At 35.5% G+C, this 24902-nt stretch overlaps 1 protein-coding gene across 5 annotated transcripts; it reads left to right on the plus strand.

The window, feature by feature from the left end:
* The first annotated feature begins 287 nt into the window (after positions 1-287).
* ZNF484 (zinc finger protein 484) lies at positions 288-15647 on the plus strand. Of its 5 annotated transcripts, none has more exons than XM_045563030.1 (5): positions 288-467; positions 3337-3381; positions 9981-10107; positions 10403-10498; positions 13262-15647. In XM_045563030.1, the coding sequence occupies exons 1-5, from the start codon at positions 447-449 to the stop codon at positions 15595-15597; spliced, it is 2625 nt and encodes an 874-aa protein (XP_045418986.1). In that variant the 5' UTR covers positions 288-446; the 3' UTR covers positions 15598-15647. The 5 variants fall into 5 exon arrangements, with proteins under 5 accessions (XP_045418986.1, XP_045418990.1, XP_045418989.1 ...); XM_045563034.1 differs by having other exon boundaries at positions 288-662; positions 13262-15641; XM_045563035.1 differs by having other exon boundaries at positions 290-318; positions 13262-15641.
* The last annotated feature ends 9255 nt before the right edge of the window (positions 15648-24902 follow it).

Here is a 24902-nt window from a genome sequence, read left to right on the forward strand (position 1 = left end):
TGGTTGACTTGGGGTGACAGGCTTTGGTTAAATGCTAGGTTACTCCAAGGCGACATACCACCGCTCGCTTCCTTAGTTTCTCACAACCCCCAGCCCCACAATCTCTACATCACTTCAACATGGCCGCCCACAGGCCAGAGTGTCTGCATGGGCGCCGCCATAGTGGCGTCAAGCCTAAGCCTCTGAACCGGTAGGGGGTTTGGCCGAGCGCCATGTTGACTACTGGCAACCTTCGTCCACAAAGACTCTGCTGAGCATGCGCACATCGAGGCTGCGCCGTACCGAGTCCCGCTGGTCCTGGGATGCAAAAGGAAGTAGGTCGGTTTCTAGTTCTTGCGACTGTTATCACCGCTGGAGGCAAATGACCACTATCCTAAGAGAGCGTGGGTGACGGGCAGGGAGCGCAGGAATGGGAGCATCTATGGGCTGAGTGAGAAGGGTCGCCGATGTCCGTGATGAGCCATCGGGTCAGTGATGGGGGCGGTCACTGGATGGAATAGTGGGGGTTGGAGTGATCTCTGATCGTGGATCTGCGGGAGGAGCGAGGGCGGGCTGTGGTCACAGTGGGGTCTCGGGTGGTGGATCTGCGGGCGGAGCGAGGCGGACTGTGGAACCTGTTGGGGAGGATAATTGTGGAGACTGAGTGAGGAGGGATCTGAGAGGTGAGTAATGTAGATCTTAATAGATTTCTTTGCTCCATGCTTACCGGTCTGTTTACATTTTCGTTTCTGACTCATCATGGTATATTTTGTTAGGAATTTAAAAAATATATTGCCATGGGGCTGCATATAAGTTTCCATTTCCATTTTGTTCTCTTTCATATCCAGATTAGTAGCTCCTTTATTATTCCTATTACTATATTTATATATCATTCATTCTTTCTCTTTTAAAAATCGGTCCCTGCTAGCCATGCGCAGTGGCACACACCTGTAGTCCCAGCTACTGGAGAGGCTGAGGCAGGAGGATCTCTTGAGCCCAAAGTTCCAATCCAGCCTGGGTAACATAGCGAGACCTCGTATCTAAAACATAAAATTAAAAAAAATAAAAATTAGGCGTCTCAAGGGTTTATCTATTTTACTGGACATTTTGAAATACTAGCTCTTAGTTTCATTTATAATCTCTACTCCTTTTATATTAATTTTTTTCTTTTTAGGTACTTCCCCCCCCCCGCTTTTTGATGTAATTTGTTGTTCTTTCTCTATTTTCATAAGTTTTATACTGGATACATTTATAGTTGTAAAGTTTCTCCAACTACATTTTTGTCTACGAAATGTATAAATTCAATTCGACATTCCACTTTGATCCTGCATTATTTAGAAGAGTTTCTTCATTCCCCAATTAGTAAGATACATTTAAATTGACCTTTTTAACAACTTTATTGTATTGTCAGAAAATATAGACTGTCAATTCTCAACTTGTAAAAATGTATCACGATTTCTTTGAAACCATGTTACCCAATGAACTTTGTTCTATGGATATAAGAGAAAAAGTATATTTTGTTTGTATGGTGTAAAGTTCTCTTTATGTATAGTAAATCTAGCTTGGTTGTATTTTTCGAATCTTGTTTGTCTTTCCTGATTTTTGGTCTTTTGATTTATCATATTCTGGAAGAGATACAATAAAAATCTCTCACTTTAACAATTCACTTTGTATTTCTATATGTTTTTTTGCTAGTTTTATGTGTGTGTGTCTGGGGGAGGGAATACATACACCTAATAGTTAATGCATTTTATACCATTTTCATTTATTGGATACCATTATTATAGGATCCTTTTTTTCCAACAAAAAAAGCACTTTTAACTTTGAATTCCACTTTGATATTTACATTGCCATCCTTGCTTTCCATTCAGTTGCATTTGGATGCTGTATCTTCGCCCAAAACTTCATTTTATAATTTTATATTAATATTTGTCTTTTTGTTTTAGATGTCCTACTTGTAAACAAGTTTACAGATCTCATCTATAGTCTCTATTTATAGGAGAATTTTACCTCTTCAGCTTAGTGTAGTAATAATTTACCTGATTTTATGCCTTCCATTTTATATTTACTATTTAACTCTTTTTATTTTCTACTTTTTCTTTTTATACTTGCATTGGATTGATGAAGTTTCTGTTCATTGTTTCTGTTCTACATACCATATAAATTCTGTTTTTTTCCTGAGATAATTAGAAAGGTTTTGTCATAGGATATTATTAATTTTCTCTACAATGGCCTGTTTATCATACCATCACATTGTCCTCTTTAATAATGATATATCTTTTGCAAGAATTATTGCCAAATAGTATTTTCCTGTTTAAAATTTCTCTTCTAATTCATTGTACATTTATTTGGAATGCTCCTTGGAGTATTTTCGTCAGATAAAGATGGAGATACTCTACAAATGCTTTCACTATTGAAAATGTCTCCCTGGTGCTAACAGAGGAGTGGTCTTTTAGATGCTATTTCTGTTATTTAGCTTTTATCACTGCAGATGAAGAGTGTTTTGATTTTCTTCATTCTTTCTCTGCAAATAATCTGTTCTTTCACATGTGCTTTAGATTTAGAAGTGTTTTCAATTTTTAATTTATCCTTAACATTCAAGAATTTTTCCAGATTTGTTCATTGATTGGGTTCCTATTTGAGCATGTGGAGAAGTTTGTGTGAAAGGCTAATGGTACAGGCCTAGTTGTATCAGTAGTGGGAGGTGTGTCTGGGTGCTTTCTAAGGCCCCATGCAAGTACAGCTGTGCCTGAGATTGGGACTCTTGGGATGGCTGATGGAAATGCACGGTAAGTAGTAATACAGGCATGGAGGCCAGTAATGGGGACATAGAATTGATTGATGAAGAGCTGGGACCATCAGGGTAGAGGCTTTGGAGGCTCTGTGATCAGAGCCTAGAGGATGAGTGACTTGGGGCCCATGAGCAGCACGGAATGGGAATCAGTGATTATTCTGAACCCCGAGTAATGGCTTCTAGGGGTGGGGTCTGTGCAGCAATTGACATTTGGAGCAGGTTGATGAGTAAGGTGCCAGAGTTGGTGATAACTTGAAGGGCCTGTGAGGTCAGGTAGCATAATAATGTTATATAACATTATGTCATTTGGATATCCTATAAAGTGTTTAAGCAATCCATAGTTATTAGCTATCAAAATGTTTCTAGCCTTTCTTTGTTATTAGCCATATTATAGTAAAACTCCTATATTTAAATAGTTGTGCACTATAGTATGAGATGGTTTTTAATGATGTAGTTCTAGAAATAAATTTTTGGGTAAGAGGTGCATGGGCACACATGTATCCATGCGTGACATTGTCACACTTCCTTCTCTCATCTGTACCTATACTCATCTGTTTTCTCAGATCTCTGCTGCTTTCCCAAAAGAGCCAAAAATGACCAAGTCCCTGGTGAGTTCTTATTTGTTCATCAATTTATTTGTTGCTTTCTTTTATGTTTTTAGTGGATTTTAGGAGGTATCTAAATCCATGTGGTAAGGTGACATGCATAGATAAATAAAAACTAAGATCAGAGAAAATGAAGAAGAGACTTTTAATTCCAAGCCAAGTTTGGAATATAGATATATATGAGTTATGTGGTCTTACATAGTCATGGACTTTGAACTGTAAAATTGTCTCTGAACTTCCTGACAGACATAGCAAGAATGGAAATTGGATACGTGGTTTACATTATTAACAAGTAGTGTATTTCATCTGTGGTAAAGATTTCCTGGTTCTTGATGTTTGAGAAAATCTTCAGTTGGATGGTGACAGTGTCTTCAACAGCAACCCTGTTCAAAGTGCGCTAACAGGTTTTCTAGTGTTGTCTTATAGAACAGCGCTTCTCACACTTTACTTGCATATGAATTCAGATTCTAATTTAGTAGGTATGGGATGGGATACAAGAGTGTGCATTCCTCACAAATTCCCACAGAATGTCAGTGCTACTTGACATTATTTTTTTGTTCTTTTAGTATCAGCCTATCTATGTCACCATATTTGCAGTGACTTTCCTGTAGACAGAATATAGTTAGGCGAAGTGTGTTTATCCATTCTGCTAATCTGTCCTTTAATTGGTGTATTTTCATTTGACCATTTCATTTGACATAATTATTGATATAATATGGCTTAAATCTGTCATTTTATTTCTTGTTTTCTGTTTTTTCCTCAGACATTTGTTTATTTTTTGTTTCGTTTTTTTTCCTGTGTTTTCCTGTGGATTATTTGAACATATTTTGGAATTCCATTTTTATTTATCTACAGTGTTTTAAGTGTATTTCTTTGTATAGCTTGTTTAATGTTTGCTCTAAATATTACATTGCACATAACTTATCAAAGTTTACTGGTATCTATATTTTATGAGTTTGAGTGAAGTATAGAAATCTTACTTCCTCTTAAGGCCCTTTATGCTTTCTCATTTATAATATAGATGTCTTTAATATTTTGTCTGCATATATTCAGAACCACATCAAGCAATGTTATAATTTTTGCTTCAATTGTTAATGTAGTTTAGGAAACTCAAAAGAAAAAGGAAATCTTTTGTATTTACCAATATTTGTACTCTTTCCCTTATTCTTTCTCCCTGATGTTCCAAGATTCTTTGTTTCATCATTTCTGTTTTGTTTCAAGACCTTCCTTTAGCCATTCTTACAGGGTAGGTCTGCTAATGACAAATACTAGTTTTTCTTCATCTGAGAATGTCTTGATTTTCCTATCATCCTGAAGAATGTTTTTGCCTAAAAGAAAATTCTGAGTTCACAATTCTTTTCTTTTAGCACTTTCTTTAGTGCCACTTCCTTCTGGCCTCCAGAGCTTCTGATTTTGATTAAAACTGTGTGTTGGTTTTCTATTGCTGCTGTAACAAATTATCACAAATTTAGTGGCTTAAAATAACACAATTTTTTTTTTTACAGTTCTATAATTCAGAAGTCCAACATGAATCTCACTGAGCAGAAATCAAGGTGTTGGCAGGGCTGCATTCCTTACCATAGGCTGTAGGAAAGAATCTGTTTCTATTTTCTATGACTTTTTTAGCTTCTAGTGGCTGGCTGCCTGCATTTCTTAGCTTTTTGTCCCTTCCCCCATCTTCAAGGCCATTACATTAATATTATCTCTCTGACCACTCCTCCATAGTCACATCTGTTTCTCTGACTCTCTTTTACTGCCTCCTTTTTAACTTATAAGGACACTTGTGATTATTTTGGTCCCACTCAGACAATTCAAGATAATTAATTTCCCTATTTGAAGGACAGTTTATTATCAACTTCTGTTTCATCTAAAACCTGAATTCCCTTTTGCCATGTAACCTGACATATTCACAGTCTCTTGAAATTAGGATGTGAACATCTTAGGGGGGTCATTGTTCTTTGTATCACACACTGTCATTCAAATATTTTTTCTCCTGTAGGTAATATGTAATTTCTCTGACTGCTTTCAACATTCTTTCTTTGTCTTTAGTTTTCAGAAGTTTGAATATGATTCTTTATTGGTATGGATTTCTTTGGTTTTATCCTATTTGGGATCTGCTCAGTTTCTTGTAAGGGTATGTCTTTTGCCAAATTTCAGAAATTTTCATTCATTATTTCTTCAAATACTTTTTCAACCCCATTCCTTTCTCCTTTTTTTCTGGAACTCCGATGACACAAGTGTTAGATGTTTTGTTATTGTCCCACGTGTTCCTGAGGCTCTGTTCATTTTTTTTTCTCAGTCTGTTTTCTCTCCATTCTTTAGATTAGATTATTTCTATTTTATTTCCAGGTTATCTGAATATTTCTTCTATTGTCTCCATTCTTTTGCTGAACCCATTCATTGAGTTTTTAATATTGGTTATTTTACTTTTTAGTTCTAAAATTTTTCTTTGGTTCTCCTTTATCTCTTATTTGTTTGCTGAGACTTTTTATTTCTTTGTTGGGACTTTTTTTTTCATTTGTTTCAAATGTGTTTATAATTACATGTTGAAACATTTTTAAAATCCTTATCAGATGATTCCAATACATGTGTCACCTCAGTTGTAGTATCTGTTGATTGGTTGTTTCCTCATTCAAGTTGAGGTTTTCCTGGTTTTTGATTATACAGATGATTTTTTAATGTATTATAGACATATTGGGCATTATGTTATGAGACTCTAGATCTTATTTAAGTCTCCTCTTTTAGCAGGTGTCTTCTGGGCCAGTGTGGGAAGGGTGACCTTGCTGTGCTACTGCCAGGTGGGGGTGAATTCCCAGGTTCCCTACCTGAACTCCACTAATACTCTGTCAGGAGAGGAAGACCTCATTACTGCAGGGTGGGGTTGGCAGTTCAGGTTCCCCAGTAGACCTCTGGTGATACCACCTTGTCTGGAAGAGGGAGCGAGTGCCTCATTTCTGTTCTCCATATTGTCTTCGCTGACACTGCCAGAGTGGGTGGGGCCTCATTACCTCTCAGAGGGATGAAAGTCTTGGACTCCCACTTGGGGGCCTCTGACACCGTAACTGTGGGAATGAGAGGAGTGTCTCATTACTGCAAGGAATGGAAATCCATCCTCCCCACTGGTTTTCCCACACTATTCTATTGCAATGTAGAGGGCACCTCCATATGGCCAGACAAGAGTAGGAGTCTAGGCTACCCACTGAGTCTTTGCTGATGAGCCTTAGTTTGTTGTTTTTTTAATCTGTGGTGTTTGGCTGGAGTAGGTTTTGTCTAAAAGTTTGTCTTTCTAGATTGCCCCTTTCCTGGTCTTCTAGCTAGAGAAAGGAGACTTTTCTTTGGACTTTTTTGTGCATATTTGTTGGTGTTTCTGGGTTGTAGGCTTTTAGAGCACTTGGTCTAGGATTTATGAGGCAAAAAAAATGACTTAGAGAACTCACTGCTGTTTAGTTTCTTGGTTCCTGAGGTCCCTAGCCAGTTTGCCTCTTTTTCTTCACCTTTCAGAATCTCCTTATGTTTGTTTTATGAATAATGTCTATGGTTTGTAGATGTACTTAGCAGGATGACTCAGGACAAGTGCATTACTCCATCTTTCCAGGAGTGGAAGTCAGTTCATTGATTTTTGTATAGAGGACTTTATATATTAAGCATAGTCTTTTGTGTCTTTTTTAAAATTATAATTACCTCATTGACCTTTGTATTTTAACTTTTAAAGGTAAATATTTCATTTCGAATGTCATAAAAGGTATACCTGTATTTACTCAGTCAAATTGTTCTTTGAGTCTTCTTAGAAAAAACAACTGTCATCTGTTCTCTTTACCCTTAAATTCCAACTTCTCAAAGATAATCACTGTGAACTCAGTTTAACTAATTCTTTTTATATTTACTTTCATGTGCCTAAATAACATGCCTATATAGGTACTTTTTGGCTTTTAGTTTTCAGCAGTATCTACTGACTTAACACAATGAAAAATAAGGAGTTAGCTCTCTTTCAGATACTTAGATCCTCAACATTCACATGCAGATTTCTATTTTACCCTCCTTCTAATATAGGTATATCATAATTTTGGGTAAATCAATAGGCTGTATTATTATGATTATTTTAGCTATCTTCACAGCTGAGCCCATATATATATATATATCACTAATTCAACTCCATTCTTCCCAGGCATGTAAATAAATATCTTCTTAATATATTAAAATATATTAAATAACAGTAACAGTAATCACAAATATTGATATGGTGCTTACTATATACCATGCACCATAACCACTCTCTCTATTAACTGATCACAACCCTTATGAGCTATCTACAATCATTATCCTTATTTTACAAAGGAGAAAACAGATGCACAGAGAGGTTAAGTAACTTGCCCAAGATCACACAGCTACACAGCTAGTAAATAGTAAACCCAGGGAGTTTGGCTCAAGGATATATGCTATTCAAAGAAACTTCTCTTGGAGTCTTTGACCTGGTCATAGTTGCTTTCTATTTGATACTCAGCTACTGATGTGGGCTCTCCCTTCTACATGATACTAGAATCTCTTGTTTTCTAGCTCCTTCTTGATTATGTTTTCATTTTTAGAGCATATTGTCCAGTAGCTTTCTAGAAAGCATGTGTGGGAAGTAAATTTTTTGAGATATTGCATGTCTGGAAATATCGTTATTTTACCTTTACTAACTTCGTAGCTTGGTTGGGTGTATAATTCTGGATTGTAAATCATTTTGACTCAGAATTTTTTTTTTTATTTTTTTTTTCTTGAGACAGAGTCTCACTCTGTTGCCTGGGCTAGATTGAGTGCCATGGCATCAGCCTAGCTCACAGCAACCTCAGACTCCTGGGCTTAAGCGATCCTACTGCCTCAGCCTCCCGAGTAGCTAGGACTACAGGCATGCGCCACCATGCCCGGCTAATTTTTTCTATATATATTTTTAGTTGGCCAGATAATTTCTTTCTATTTTTAGTAGAGACGGGGTCTCGTTCTTGCTCAGGCTGGTCTCGAACTCCTGACCTCGAGCGATCCACCCGCCTCGGCCTCCCAGAGTGCTAGGATTACAGGCGTGAGCCACCGCGCCCGGCCTTGACTCAGAATTTTTAAGCCTTTTTTTTTTTTTTTTTCCACTTTTAGCATCCTATATGCACATTTCTCTGCTTTCTCTTACTGGATGTGGTAGGAAGAATAATAGCCCAAAGTTATCTCATCCTAATCCCTGGGAATTTGTGAATGTGTTACCTCACATGGCAAAAAAGCTTTGCAGATGTGATTAAGTTAAGGAGCTGGGGAGATTAACCTGTATTATCTGGGTGGATCTCATGTAATCACAAGGGTCCTTGTAAGTGAAAGAAGAAGGCCAGAGAATTAGAGTCCTCTAGGAAGATAGTCGAAGATGCTACCCTACTGGCTTTGATGATAGAGGAAGAGGCCATGAGCCTTAACAAGATTGGATAAGGCAAGGAAATGGATTCTTCTGTAGAGCCTCCAGAAAGAATGTAGCCCTGCCAGCATCTTGATTTTAGCCCAGTAGGACCCATTTTGGACACGTGACTTCCAGAATTGTGAACATAATAAATTTGAGTAGTTTTAAAGCCAAAAAATAGAATTGTCCTCTAGAAGCTGGAAGAATCAAAGAAATGGATTTTCCCCTACATTTTCCAGAGGAATGCAGCCCTACTGAGTCCTAGATTTTAGTCTAAGTACAAAGCATTTAGGAATCTCCAAGACCACCCTGGTTTATGACACAAATTGCAAGCTCCAAGGAGTCCCCAAGACCACCCTCAGGTTCAATAATTCACTAGAACTCATAGAACTCAGAAAAGCCATTATGTTCATGTTTACAGTTTATTGTAGTGAAAGGATATGGATTAAAATCACCCAAGGAAAGAGGTGCTTAGTGCAGGGTCAGGGAGAGTTCCAGATGTGAGCTTCCAGTGGTCCTCTTCCAGTGGAGTCATGTAGACAGCACTTACTTCTCCCAGCAATGGTGTGTGACTGTATGCATGGAGTATTGCCACCTGGGGGCACTCCACTGAGCCTTGATGTCCAGAGTTTTTACTGAGGCTTGATCACGTAGACATGATTGACTAAGCAGATGATTTCAGTACTTCTTCTGGGTTTATAGTTATTCTTAAAAGAAGCACTGGACTGCCACAAGCTACTGCATCTCAAATGGAAATGGCAGTGCCTAAGTAGAGCCCTTGCCTTCATAATATCAGGCAGTTTATCCATTTAAAGTATACATTTCATTGATTTTTTAGTATATTTACCAAGTTGCACAACCGTCATTATAATCAATTTTAGACATTTTTTTTTTACCATCTTGATGGGTTTGAGGTGCTATCTTGTAGTTTTGATTTGTATTTCCCTAGTGATTTGTGATGTTGAGCATCATCTCATATGCTTATTGACTGGATATCTTCTTTGGACAAATGCCTATTCAAGCCCTTTGCCCAATTTTTACTTGTTATTTTTTTTTTAATTGTTGTTGAGTTGTAGAAGTTCTTTATAGTATAATATATTATATCATATTAAAAATAAATCCTAAATATCTTGTTTCAATCCCACAATCTTGATCCTTCACATTGAATAGGAATTTGTTTTTACAGGGATCAGTGTCATTCAAGGACGTAACTGTAGACTTCAGCAGGGAAGAGTGGCAGCAATTGGACCTTGCTCAGAAAAGTCTGTACAGGGATGTGATGCTGGAAAACTATTTCAACTTGATCTCAGTGGGTAAGCACAGCTCTGCTGGGTATCTGACAGTCTGTACCTAATCGAGCGTGTTTTGTTTCTCAGTGGAATTTCTGAAATCTATGGTTTTTCTGAGGTATGTGGAACTGCTAAAGACTGCAGGACATCTGAAGTATGTAATGGTTTTGTCCATATTGTGTCCCATGTTTTTAATAATCTCTTTTGGGTGTTGTGAATATACCTCTGTTTCCAGTGAACTTTTCTAGAAAGCAAATGGTATGCTTTATTGTATAGCCTGTGAAACCAAGTCCTCTCCTCTATCATTTCCCATTAATAGGGTGTCAAGTTCCCAAACCAGAAGTTATCTTCAACTGGGAGCGAGGAGAGGAGCCCTGTGTGTTGGAAGGTGGGCTCTCCTGTCAGAGCTATTCAGGTGAGCAGGGCACCAAGAGCATGCCAGACAGTACGACTCAGCTGCAGCTGCACTGGCAAAGACTGGCAACTTTGAGGTGCCATTAATATGACTTTCCTGATATATTTCTATACTTTGAGAACTGCTTGCATAGAGTTGATATGGCCCCAGAGATATTTAAATGCTGTCCCTGCTTAGGACCCCTTCCCATATCAGTGCCTTGTTCTTTGTTTGACTTTTTAGGAGGGAATATGTTACAATTACTGGTACTTTGGAGTGTATCTTACCCTACATCATCTAGGATCCTGCTTTCTTGCTTTTATTTTCTCTTTTCTTAATAAAGAATTTTTATTCTTTTGACCTCCATTGAGTTTTAAGTAGAAACAGAGGAATAGAAAAAGGAAGTTTAAATGGGGAAAATGAAAAGATTATATGTTTGGATTCAGTAATAAAATAGACTTTCGTGACTAGTGGAAACATAGCTTGCATATACATATTTTATTGGCCTGAAGTATAACTCTGTTTTATTGAATGTGCTCATTGAATCAGTGGTGAAAGGGGAATTATATGTAAAAAAAAAAAAAAAAAAAAAACTTTTAAAACAGGAACAAAATGTTTATATTGAACATTATAGCTAGTAATGCAAATGTTTTCAGACGTAGCAATGAGTTTGTAAGCTAAAAAAAGTAAAAAGTTGCAGCTGGGCGTGGTGGCTCCTGCCTGTAATCCTAGCACTCTGGGAGGCCAAGGCAGAAGGATCACTTGCGCTCAGGAGTTCGAGACCAGCCTGAGCAAGAGTGAGACCCCGTCTCTACTATAAATAGAAAGATATTAGCCAAACAACTAAAAATAGAAAAAATTAGCCACTCACGGTAGCGCGTTCCTGTAGTCCCAGATACTCTGGAGGCTGAGGCAGGAGGATCGCTTGAGCCCAGGAGTTTGAGGTTGCTGTGAGCTAGGCTGACGCTACGGCACTCTAGCCTGGACAACAGAGTGAGACTTTGTCTCAAAAAAAAAGTTGCAAAAAATGTCCGTGTTTAAGAATTCAGTATTAGATGTCCTCAGGATTAATGAAAGCCATTAATATATGTGAGTAAAAGTAATTTTACAGCTAAAGAGCATGTTTGTGGACATGACAAGACCCTAGAGACAGAATTAAATGGATATGAAGTCAGACTGTATCTATATTCAAGAACTCTTATTAGGATAAGATGATAGCATAATTGAATTTTTACACAAATATTCACTGATAATCTGCTATGTGTACACTATTTCAGAATTTGGAAATTAGCAACTACCATTCTGGGCAATAATGGTATATTAAAGTAAAACCAAACTCCTGTAACTAAGAGACCCCAATAAACAGTGACTTAAAGAATATAAACATTGACTGCTCACATGACAGTTCCAAGATGATTGAATGGTCCAGGTCTGCCAGGCAACTCTGTTTCCAATGGCCCTTCAGGGACAAAGTTTCTAGAAAGTCATTGTATCACCATCCTCTAGGTCAGGGGTTGGCAAATATTTTCTGTAAAGGCCCAAAAGTAAATATTTTAGACTTTGTGGGCCATATAGTTGCTGTCACAACTACTCATTTTTGCTGTTGTAGCCCCAAAGCAGCTATAGACAATATATCAATGAATGGGTGTGGCTGTGTTCCAATAAAAACTTAAGGGACACTGAAATTTGAATTTCATCTAATTTTTACATATCATAAAGGATTATTATTATTTTGATTTTTTTTGACCATTTAAAAATGTAAAATCCATTCTTAGCTTTTGGGTAGAGGCCTGGATTTGACCTGAGGGCTGTAATTTTCTGACCCCTGCCCTAGGGCTTTTCCAGCTACATAGAGCTGAGTGCTACCCAGTTGGAAAGTACTGATGGAAAGAGAAGAGGCTTGTGAGAGATACATCCACTTCCTTAAGACATTTGTCTTGTCACAACAAATGTGATTTTTACTTTCATTTGATTTGTGAGAACTGAGTTACTTGTCCTACCTAGTGATAAATGAGGCAGCACAAACCTAATGTCCTCAGGCAGCCATATGCTTGGCTACAAGCTTAATTTTGTGAAGGAAGGGCACAGATTTTGATGGACAACTTTGAATCTCTGCCTCCTATGACTGGTCCTTTCTCCTGTTATGTTTTCTGTTAAATGTATGTATCCCTGTACCCCAAACCAAGAAAAAAATTGAATCAAAGAAATCCATTTTACTATTTAGCCAAGTCAAGATGACTGAGGCTATAATAGTTTTACTATAAACATAAATAAATTGGTATTTAGGGCACAGTGGATAATAGGGAAAAGAGAAAGCAGAGAGATTAGTAAGGTTTTACAGATGAAGGATACATTTGCTTGGGTTGGAATCTCGTCTTTCCCTAATTACTAAACATTTGATTTAGGCAAATTGCTAAACTCTTCTGCAGCTCAGTTTCCTCATCTGTAAAGTAGGGACAATAATAATATCAACAGAAAGGGTTGTGATAAAGTTTACATGAATTAATATAGAACTTACAACAGCACATCAAAATGCTAATATTTATCACATGGTAAATGTAATATAAGTATTGTATTACTATATATTATTGATTATATATTATATATTAATAGATTACTAAACATATATATTTATGTATGTTTTACATGTTTATGTATATTTGTTATATTTATATACTGCCTCTCCCATTTCTTTGTGTTTGCCCTGAATCAACTCTATTATCAATCCTTCTATTTCTTGTTAATTGATCTTCATGTCAGTTTCCTCTTTTCTTTCCTGTTTAGATGGGGATATTAGTTTTGAACTTTCACAACAAGGAATGTCTGAAGAAGTTTCTTTCCAGTCTGAGAGAATTAATCTCTTCACAAGAGAAGACCCATATTCCATTTTAGAAGAATTGTTGAAAGATGATAAACAGACAAGAAGATATGAGGAATACCAGAACAAACCTTTAAGTCATGTTACCTTCATCAACAAGGAAACAGTAGCTAATGAGAAGGGCTGTAAATATAAGGACATTGGAAAAACAGTTCATGTAAACCAACACCTTGTTCCTTCGAGAAAAAGACTCTGTAATGATGACTCATTTGGAAAGAACTTGGAGCCTATTGTAAGCTTATATAATTATAATGGGAACAATGCAACAGAAAATCTTGATGAGATTGTCAGATATGGTGATATTTTTACTCATATGAATTCTCATACAGAAGTGAACACTTGTGAAGATAATCAGTGTAGGAAATTTCTGAGTCATAAGCAAGCTCTCATTCAACATCAGAAAGTTCATACTGAGGAGAATCTCTGTTTGTTTTCTGACAGTGTAAAAGCTTTCTCCAAGAAGTCACACCTCTTTGCACAGCAGAGTATTTGCACTGAAGAAAAACAGTGTGAATGCAGCAAATGTGAGGCAGTCTTCACTCAGAAGCCCCAACTTGCTGCACATCAGAGGGTTTACACAAGGGGGAAAGCCTGTATATTCACTGAATATGGGAAGAATTTTCCCCTCAAGTCAAACCATCAGGAAACTCACAATGAGGAGAATTACTATAAATGCAATGAATATGAAAGAGCCTTTATCCAGAAGTCAGATCTGTTCAGATGCCAGAGAATTCGTACTGGAGGAAAACCCTATGAATATAGTGAATGTGGGAAAAACTTCTCTCAAATTTCAGACCTCAGTATACATAAAAAACATCATACTGGAGGGAAACACTTTGAATGTACTGAATGTGGAAAAGCCTTCACAAGAAAATCAACACTAAGTATGCATCAGAAAATTCATACAGGAGAAAAACCCTATGTATGTACCGAATGTGGGAAGGCCTTTATCCGGAAGTCACATTTTATTACACATGAAAGAATTCATACTGGAGAGAAACCGTATGAATGCAGTGACTGTGGAAAATCCTTTATTAAAAAGTCACAACTCCATGTGCATCAGCGAATTCACACAGGAGAGAATCCCTTTATATGTTCAGAATGTGGGAAAGTCTTCACTCACAAGACAAATCTCATTATACACCAGAAAATTCATACTGGAGAAAGACCCTATGTGTGTACTGAATGTGGGAAGGCCTTTACTGACAGGTCAAATCTCATTAAGCACCAAAAAATTCATACTGGAGAGAAACCCTATAAATGCAATGACTGTGGAAAATCATTCATCTGGAAGTCACGGCTCAGGATACATCAGAAATGTCATACTGGAGAGAGACATTATGAATGCAGTGAATGTGGGAAAGCGTTCATTCAGAAGTCAACACTAAGTATGCACCAGAGAATTCATAGAGGAGAAAAGCCCTATGTTTGCACTGAATGTGGGAAGGCCTTCTTCCACAAATCACATTTTATTACACATGAGAGAATTCATACTGGAGAGAAACCCTATGAATGCAGTGATTGTGGGAAATCCTTCACTAAGAAATCACAACTCCATGTTCATAAGCAAATTCACACAGGAGAGAAACCCTATAGGTGTGCTGAATGTGGAAAGGCTTTTACTGACAGATCAAATCTCTTTACACACCAGAAAATTCACACTGGAGAGAAACCCTATAAATGTAGTGACTGTGGAAAAGCCTTCACTCGGAAGTCAGGCCTCCATATACATCAGCAATCGCATACTGGAGAAAGGCATTATGAGTGCAGTGAATGTGGGAAAGCCTTTGCAAGGAAATCAACACTAATTATGCATCAGAGAATTCATACAGGAGAGAAGCCCTATATCTGTACTGAATGTGGGAAGTCCTTCATCCAGAAGTCACACTTAAATAGACACAGAAGAATTCATACTGGAGAAAAACCCTATGAATGCAGTGACTGTGGGAAGTCTTTCATTAAGAAGTCACAACTCCATGAGCATCATCGAATTCACACAGGAGAGAAACCATATATATGTTTTGAGTGTGGAAAGGCCTTCACCATTAGATCAAATCTTATTAAACACCAGAAAGTTCACACTAAACAGAAACCCTATAAAAGCAGTGACTTTGGGAAAACCCTAAACTGGAAGCCACAACTCAGTATACATCAGAAGTCGGACACTGAAGAAGTAGAGTGCCCAATGCCACAGTTATGGTGTGGGGAAGGAGGTGACCAAGGCCAATTTTCTTCTATCTAGTCAGAACTATGCATATCTGGATCACATAGCTAATGTCCGGTTTCATATATATATATATATATATATATATATATATATATATATATATATATACACACACACACACACACAAAGGTGTGTGTGTGTGTGTGTGTGTGTGTGTATATATACATGTATGTGTATGTATATATATATATATATATATATATATATATATATATATATATATATGAGATACTTTGATGAACATGTTTTAAGCAATGTGTAGGGGTCATGCTTGGTTACTTGGCAGATACTGGGGTAGTTAAGCCCCTGCAAATAATAGTAATTGTTTGAGTAAGCAGCTATATAAATTTAGGGCTGTCAGATTTTTCATGCCCTGGGTAGCAAAACTGTTTAATGTTGACCAAAATAATTTCATAATGAGTAGAATGCTGAGAAAATTGTACATTGTCTAAGCACTCTGAGGACACTGAAAGCAAGGGAAAAGGTAAGAAAATCCAATGGATAATGTAAAGAAACCAGAAGTTTTTGTGAAAATTAACACTAAAGACACAAAGAAAGGACTCTTTTTTATTTTCATTAGGAAGTCACCTTATTTATTGTTTATAGTATTTATTGGTTATCAATAAATGTATTGGTTATATGCTGTTGCAGCAGGTACCTAAGAGATGTGAAATTGCCCCCAGCTTGTATCCCAAAAGTGATTAATGATGTATGCGACAGTCCCATAACTACTCATCACCTAAGAACTGGCCCTAAGATCGTGGAACTTAGCCACAGGAGCCCAGATCTAAATAACAACATTTTGGGTCCTCAGCTTCATCCACAGAAACCTGAACTTTTTTTACTGATTCCTGTTTGAAAAGGGGAAAAAATGTAAGAAAATAGGTTTCAAAGCCCATAATTCATTCCTTCCCATTTCATTAGTACATTCTCTACATATTCATTACATGCTAGATTACCATAAGACACAATTGTCTTGCATTTTAGTTTGAATTCTTAGAATATAAACATAGTTAAACCTTTGGAAGAGTACTCCTATCCCCTCCTAATCTCTATAAATTGATCTTTTTTAATTATGTTTCTCAAATCCTCTACATTCTAATAGACTTTTTTGACTTTTATTCTATCAAGTACTGAAAGAAGTGTTATAATATTACAGAATAATTGTGAATTTGTCTCCTTTAGAGCTACTGATTTTTGCTTTACATATTTTGAGTCTTTGATTTTTACATACATTCACATTTAGAATTGTGATATTTTCCTGGTTAATTGAAACTTTATCATTATGAAATGCCTCTTTTTATCTCTAGTAATGCTCTTTGCCTTAAAACTTATTATATCAGCTATTAATACAGTATGCAAACTTTACTTAGTAAAGCGTAATATAAATTAGTACACCACTTGTGGACAAAGGGAGGAGTTTTAACATTAATTCCATTTATTCTCTTGACTTGCATGGCATTGATGTCATGCATTTTAATTCTGTATATAGTTGACAAAGCCAATCATTGTTTCAGGGTCAATATTCATTTAAATTAACCCACATATTTAGCCTTTTCATTACTTTTTGATTCCATCCTGTCATTTGTTTCCCTGCAGAATCATTGTTCTTCTAACTGAAGAACACCTTTGAGTATTTCTTTAAGTGTGAGTTTGCTGGTAACAAATTCTGTTTTTGTTCATTGGAAATGTCTTTAATTTACCTTTATTTTTGAAGGATACTTTTACCGAGTATAGAATTCTAAGTTGGCAGTTGTTTTCTATCAGTATTTTGAAGATATCTCATTATGGTCTATATTTCATTATTTTGTTGAAAAGTAAGCTGTCAAAATAATTACCTTTGAAGGTAATCTGCTTTTATTTTTTTCTCTCTCTCTCACCTTTAAAATTTATCTCTTTGTTTATTCCTTTCAACAGTTGCACAATGATATACCTAGGTGTGATTTTTCTATGTATTTATTCTGCTTAGGGTGTACAGTGTTTTTGTAATCTATGGCTTAGTGGTTGGTGTGTGTATGTGCATGCACATGTGTGTTTGCACCCGCATCTTGGGAAATTCTTAGCTATTATCTATTCAAATTATAGATCTGCTTCATTCTCTTTTTCTGTTTCTTTTAGGGATATCCCTATTACCTAGATCCCCTATTGGCCTGTGTCTACTGGGTATTGTTTTTCTTGGGTTTTTGGTGATATCTTCTCACATATCTGGTGATTTTTAAATCAACTACCAAACACTATATATTAAAATTGTAGAGATAAGATGGTCTGGATAATTTCTTCCAGAGAAGATTTGCCTTTGCTTCTAATAGGTGACTAGGCTTGGAACACTAGCAATTCCTGATTTCCTTTATCCAATCATATATTGACCTTATTTGAAGCTGGGCTTTAGTCTCTGTGAAAGCTTGTCTGTTTTTTTTTTCACCCTTATTCCTAGAGGATACCTTTAGGACTTAGGACTTTGGGAGGACCTGAATTCTAGTATTTGTCCCTTCAGTCACATGAATTTGTGAAAAATTTTCTGCAGCCTCTCCTGCCCAGTATTTGCCTTAAAAATTAGGAAACACCTCTTAGTAATAAAGTCACAAATTCCAGAGGTTTTGTCTTGTCTGTAATCTTATTTCTGCAATTTCTCACTGTCTTGGTAGTTCTGTGCCTTCAAAAAATTAAATGTGTTTAATATTTTCTTTCACTAATTTTTTTTTAGTTCTCAAAAGGAGTACTAGTGTGTATCACCTACTCTGCCATTGGCAGAAGTTTTTAATTCATTGAGATGACTACCCCTATTTAAAGAGTCTGCAGTCCAGTAATGTATTTTTTAAATTACCAAGATTATTGACTTAAAAATTAAAATGATTTCATTTGCAACTTTATCATCCTCTTTTGTTGCTAAAAGTCTTAAGGCATTGCTCTTTTGTTAAAGACTTTACAAATTTTGATACATAAGAGAAAATTAGCTCTGGTATTGTCAAATTTTATTATGATAGCTGCCAAACTTTAGCAAAAGGAGAAATTGACTAAATGCTTCTCAGATGTCTTCTTTAACACTGTGGTTTTTCCTTTGGATAATTAATAGAAAATGAGGTTAATGAAGAGTGGTCTAGGCTGGGCATGGCGGCTCGCACCTATAATCCTAGCACTCTGGGAGGCCGAGGCGGCAGGAGGATCACTTGAGGTTAGGAGTTGGAGACCAGTCTGAGCAAGAGCAAGACCTCCATCTCTACAAAAAAATAGACAAAATTAGCTGGGTGTGATGGCATGCACCTGTAGTCCCAGCCACTTGGGAGGCTGAGGCAGGAGGACACTTGAGACCAGGAGTTTCAGGTTGCAGTGAGCTAGGCTGATGCCATGGCACTCTAGCCTGGGCAACAGAGAAAGACTCTGTCTCAAAAAAGAAAAAGACTGTTCTAAGAGCCCTGGGGTTTGAAAAATGAATTTAGTAGGATTACTAAACCTTTTTATTCTCAGATACATTTTTTAAAAATAGAATTCTACACTCCCAAGACCAAAAAAAAAAGACAAAAGAGCAACTTTACCTTTTGTCAATGTAGTATTAATCTCTAGGAAAAAGGAAGACTTTCTTTTGAGGATTTCCTTGCATCTCAAGAGGCACTTGGAATTGATTGAGGAATGAATGATAGCAAACTATGAGTGGAATAGGAGAGATAAATCTTAAGTAGAACTCTAAGGTCAGTATAGATCGAAGGTATGTGGGGTATAGACTTTACTGGGGAAAGTAGTGTGGATTACCCACATCTTTTTATGCCAGGATTCTATTATAGTTCATCTATATTTACAGCAAAACTATTATAAAACAGTTTTACAATTTAAACGTTTTAATAAATATGCATTTTAAATCAATTTTTCATGAGGATATCACTGTGAATTCAGAAAATCTAAGAAAATGTTCATTCAAACCAACGTTCAATTATACCTCAGATAATTTATAGAGGAGAGTAATGTTCCGTACTGAATATGGGTAGAGTTTTCTTCATAACTCATACTTTATTACATATTAGGGAAATCATGATGGAGAGAGACATTTTATGATTACAGTAACTACAGGAAATCTTCCACTGAAAAGTCAATGACCTGAACATTAGCAAATTTACACATAAAGAAAAAATAACAGTTCAAATCTCATTACACATCCGAAAATCAATTTGGAGAAAAAATGTACAAAAGTAGTGACTGGAAAGCCCTTCACATGGAATTTATTAGAAAATTTCTACTAGAAGCACTTAATATGGAAATGGCTTCACACAGAAATCAGTTTTCAGTATTCATCAATATTTACACATGAGTGAAATTATGTATTTCCTGAAAGTGAAGAAGTCCTTTTTTTGGGGGCGGGGGGGCGTTAAAGAATAGAAATTTATTTTTTCACCATTCTGGAGGTTAGAAGTCCAAGATCAAGGTGTCAGGCAGTTTGGTTTCTTAGGAGGCCTGTCTTCTTGGCTTGTAGATTGCCATCTGCTCCTTGTGCCTTTGGTGGTCTTCCCTCTGTCATGAGAAAGTCTTTGCACAGAAATCAGAACGTATTGTAAATTACTAATACTAGAGAGAAGCCCCATGCTTATTGTACATTATATATTATATATGAAAAAATCTTTGTCCATGAGCCACACCTTACTGTATATCAGATAAGTAATTAAGAAGAGTAGGTATTCCAAGGGTACATCATTTTCTTAAGTGCCATAATATTCATGTAGTATAGAAACTATACGTTTGATACATTGGAAAAAGTCTTCCCATAAAATCAAATTCCATAAGAAATAAAATTTATTTTTTTTATTGATTTAATTTCAGGCCCATGTCTAGAACTAGTGGGGACAAATAGACTAGTCCAATACTTGCCTTTCTTTTAATTAAAAAAATATATATTTAAGCACACACATAAAACTTTATATAAACATGACTTTTATAATGTGTTTTATGTCTTCTTGATTTTTGTACTTTCACTCATAGCAACTCCAGCCACACCAACAGTCTGTCAAGAGATAATGCTAATCAACTTTATATTTTTCTCTATAATCACATCACATACAGACAAATACGTTATCTGTACACACATATATTAGTGTATTTTCATTGTCTTATATAAGTGGGATCACATACACATTTTTGCATCTTTTACACTCAACAGTAACTTAATTAGCTGAAAAGAGTCATAATTTTTTCAATAGTTTTGCCACTGGTTATTCACATTTTTGTCACTAGGTGAAATAATTTTGTAACCATCCCCAAGAGGTAGCATAAAAGAGTGGATTATTGGATAGGCACAATCATACCCTTAACTACTGGAGAGTGTTTTTTTCTGTAGATTATGCTTTTAGGAGTGGGATTTATGGATCAAATTATATGTGTTATTTTAATAGATGTTACCAGATTTCTTTGTAATAAGACTAGTTTTTCATATTTCCAAAATTAGTATAAATTTACTATAAACTAGTATAAATTTACCTCTTTCCCTTTACTAAAAGTAGCTGATACTCTTTAACCTTGAGAAGTTTTATGAGTTCAAAGTGATAACTGATAATTTGCATATTAATGTGCCTCTGAATGTCTTGGCCATTTGAATTTCCCATTCTGTAAATTGCCCTTATAAGCCATTTAATCATAAATTTTTCTTTTTGAATTGTCTTATCAACTTGTTGTGTCAGCTTTTTATATGTTAAAGGTAGTAATTTCTTTTCAAAGGACATCTATTATTTGTCGCAATTTCACATATATTTTCCCATTCAGATAATTTTAATTTTCACATGTTTAAATATGCCTGTCTTTTACAGTTTCTCAATTCCTAGTCTTAAGTTTCACATATTGTAAGATTTTTAAAGTATTCTTATGCATAATTTGTGTATCTTATGGGAAAATGATTAATTTCTTTTCCTGGACATAGAGAGCCACTTTCACAGCGGCAGGCACTATTGGTTTGCTGAACCAACATGCAATCCCAATACTCCTCTCTCACTACTTACTTCATTACCATCATTTGAAGCTTGTAGTGGCCAGGTGACCTGCCTCAGGCCTAGGGAAGCAAAACACTGGTAGATATGTCCTGGGAAAACCTTTGCTTTCCTAAGAAAAGGGACAGACAGACTTAGCTGCTGCCATCAGTTCTACAATTCTTCCTGCCTTGTGCATGTTTCCCACAGCTGTGGTGACCTTCTTACAACCATCAGGGAAAGGCCAAAAGAATCAGAGAAGGTGGTTCTGACATTGAGTCAACACTAGCAGCAACTTGTCTACAGACTTTAGCAATGTGGTAAAAATAAACACATTTGGCATAAACCATTCTATTTTAGGTTTCTCTTGCTGCAACTGAAAGCATTCCTAAACTTATTTAGCCATTGAAATTTATAAAGTAATCCATCCTTTTCCTATTAAAATGAATATAAATTTAAAAAAACCTTAGTAAACTAGATACCTCACACAGACCCAAGTAAGTTGAAGAGATAGCAAAATTTTACAAGATTTGTAATAAATAAAAAGAACCATAGATATTAATATCAATTAATGGGATCAGAAGAGAATGCTACCTACAGTAAAGGAATGATTTCCTAGCAAGACAATTGATCAAAATTGAAGAAGAAATAAAAAACTGAAAAAAAAAACCCAATAACTATGAAAGAAATTATAAATATCATTACAGGACTACCATTTAAAATATAATCAGGACTATAGGAAAATATTTCTTAGATAAGACATATGAATAGTAAACCATAAAAGAAAAAATAAATTGGACTTTTCAAAATTAAAAACTCTTATCCTTTGAAAGACACTTAAAAAAGTGAGAAGAAAAGACACAGAATGGGAGGAAATATTTGCAATGTATTTCTGACAAAATACTTGTTTCCTGAAAATATAAAGATATTTACAACCCAATTATAAGACAGCCCAATAAAAATGACAAAATACTTGAACAGAGATAATTCATAAAATGAGATATGAGAAGATATGATGTCCCTATTGGCCATATCTTAAGATATGAAATGGCCAATAGGTATAAGAAAGGATTTCAACATTAGCCATTGGAGAAATATAAATTAAAACCACAACGTTGGTCAGGCACAGTGGCTCACGTCTGTAATCGCAGCACTTTGGAAGGCCAAGGTGGGAGGATCACTTAAGGCAAGGAATTCAAGACCAGCCTGGGCAACAAAGCAAGACACTGTCTCTACAGAAAATTAAAAATGAATAAAACCACAATGAAATCTACACATTCATTAAAATGACTAAAACTAAAATGATTGACAGCACCAACTGTTGGGAGATGTTGAGCAACTGGAACTCATACATGGCAGATAAGAATATAAAATTGAACAGAGACTTTAGAAAATAGTTTGGCAAATTCTTAAAAAGTTAAACACATAGCTTTCATACAATCCAATCATTCCACTTTAGTATTTAACTCAAGAGAAATGAAAACTTATGTCCATACAAAGGCTTGTACATGAATGTTGATAGCATATTTACTCACAATAGTCTCAAACAGAAACAACCTACATGTCCATCATCAAGTGACTGGATAAAATGTATATGCATAAATAGAAAACTACAATACAACTCAGCATTAAAAACCAATGGACTACTGACAGATGTAACAACATGGATGAATTTCAAAGTCATTTTGATAAAAGACACCAGACATAAAAAAGTATTACATACTGTATAATTGCATTTATATGAAATTCTAGAAGGGCAATCTAATGCTGAAGTGACAAAAATCAGATCAGCAGTTGCCTGGGAATAGGGGCAGAGAGAGGTATGGCCACCAAAGGGGCACATGAATCTTTTGGGGATGATAAAAATGTTCTGCATTTTAATTGTGTTGGTGATTTAGCAAGTGTACACAACTGTCAAAATACATTGACATCTTGAACGTTACAAAATGGATGCAGTTTATTGTTTGTTAAGTATATCTCAACAAAGTTGATTTAAAAAACAGAATATGACTCAGCTGGGGCAAGGGCAATATATGTAATCTAAACATTTGTACACCCGTAATATGCTGAAATAAAAATTTTTTTAAAAATACAGAACATGAACAGATGGATCCATATCTGAATTTACTTCAGGTTTAAAGATCAGATAATTTTATTAATTCAAATCACTCCAAGATATAGAGAAATACAGTGTATCCCAATGTATTTTATTATTTCTTTTAATTGCTTCATTGCAAATATGCTGTCACTCTAAGACCATCATAGAAACTATAGTACAAAATAACGAACTATTGACTCAAATTACTTATGACCACAGATGCAAAACTCTAAATAACATTTTAGCAAATAGAATCTTGTAGTATATTTTAAAAATTAGTAAAGATTTTATTCTAAAATTTAAGAGTGATAGAATATCAGGAAATTAAATAGTGTACTATTTTAAATTTAAAAATTAATATATTTATATCAATAATCACTGAAAGGTATTAGATTAATTCAGTATTCTTTCCTAATAAAATAGGCATAGTAGAAAACTGCTTAAATATAATAATTATTTCCTTAAATGCAACAGCATTTTTTCAACTATTTTTTTATATTGATACATGATATTTTTACATATTTATGGGGCACATGTGATTTTTTTTACATGTATAGAATATAATGATCAAATCAGGGTATGTAAGGTATCCATCACCTTGAATATTATGATTTCTGTGTGTTGGGAAAATTTCAAGTCTTCTTTTCTAGCTATTTAATATTTTGAAATATAAAATACGTTGTTGTTAACTATAGTCACCCTACCCTGCTATTGAACATTAGAACTTATTCCTTCTATCTAATTGTATGTTTGTACCCATTAACCAATCTGTCTTGATCCCCTTAACCTAGACCGTTCCCAACATCTGGTATCTGTCATTCTACTCTCTACATCCCTGAGATGAACATTTTTAACTCCCACGTACAAATGAGAAAATGTGACATTTATCTTTCTATCCCTGGCTTATTTTACTTAACATAATGACCTGCAGTTCTATCTATGTTGCTGCAAATTATGGGATTTCATTCTTTTTATGGTTGAATAGTATTCCATTGTGTATATATACTACACTTTTTATTCTTTCATCCATTGATGGGCACTTGGGTTGATTCTGTATCTTTGCTATTGTGAATATTGCTGCAATAAACATGATGTGCAGGTATCCCTTTGATATACTTATTTCCTTTTCTTTGGATAAATACCTACTAGTGGAATTGCTGGATCATATAGTAGTTTTATTTTTAGTTGTTTGAGAAATCTCCATACTGTTTTCCATAGTGACTGTACTAATTTTCATTTCCACCAAGAGTGTATAAATTCCCTTTTCTCCGCAACCTCCC

Source organism: Lemur catta, chromosome 10 (genome assembly GCF_020740605.2).
Source record: "Lemur catta isolate mLemCat1 chromosome 10, mLemCat1.pri, whole genome shotgun sequence".
NCBI lineage: Eukaryota > Metazoa > Chordata > Mammalia > Primates > Lemuridae > Lemur > Lemur catta.

Coding starts and splice junctions, on each gene's coding strand:
- ZNF484 (XM_045563030.1), top strand. CDS start 447: ATGTCCGTGATGAGCCATCGG. Junction 10,108..10,402: donor TTTCAACTTGATCTCAGTGG/GTAAGCACAGCT, acceptor TCCCATTAATAG/GGTGTCAAGTTCCCAAACCA. Junction 10,499..13,261: donor CTCCTGTCAGAGCTATTCAG/GTGAGCAGGGCA, acceptor TTTCCTGTTTAG/ATGGGGATATTAGTTTTGAA.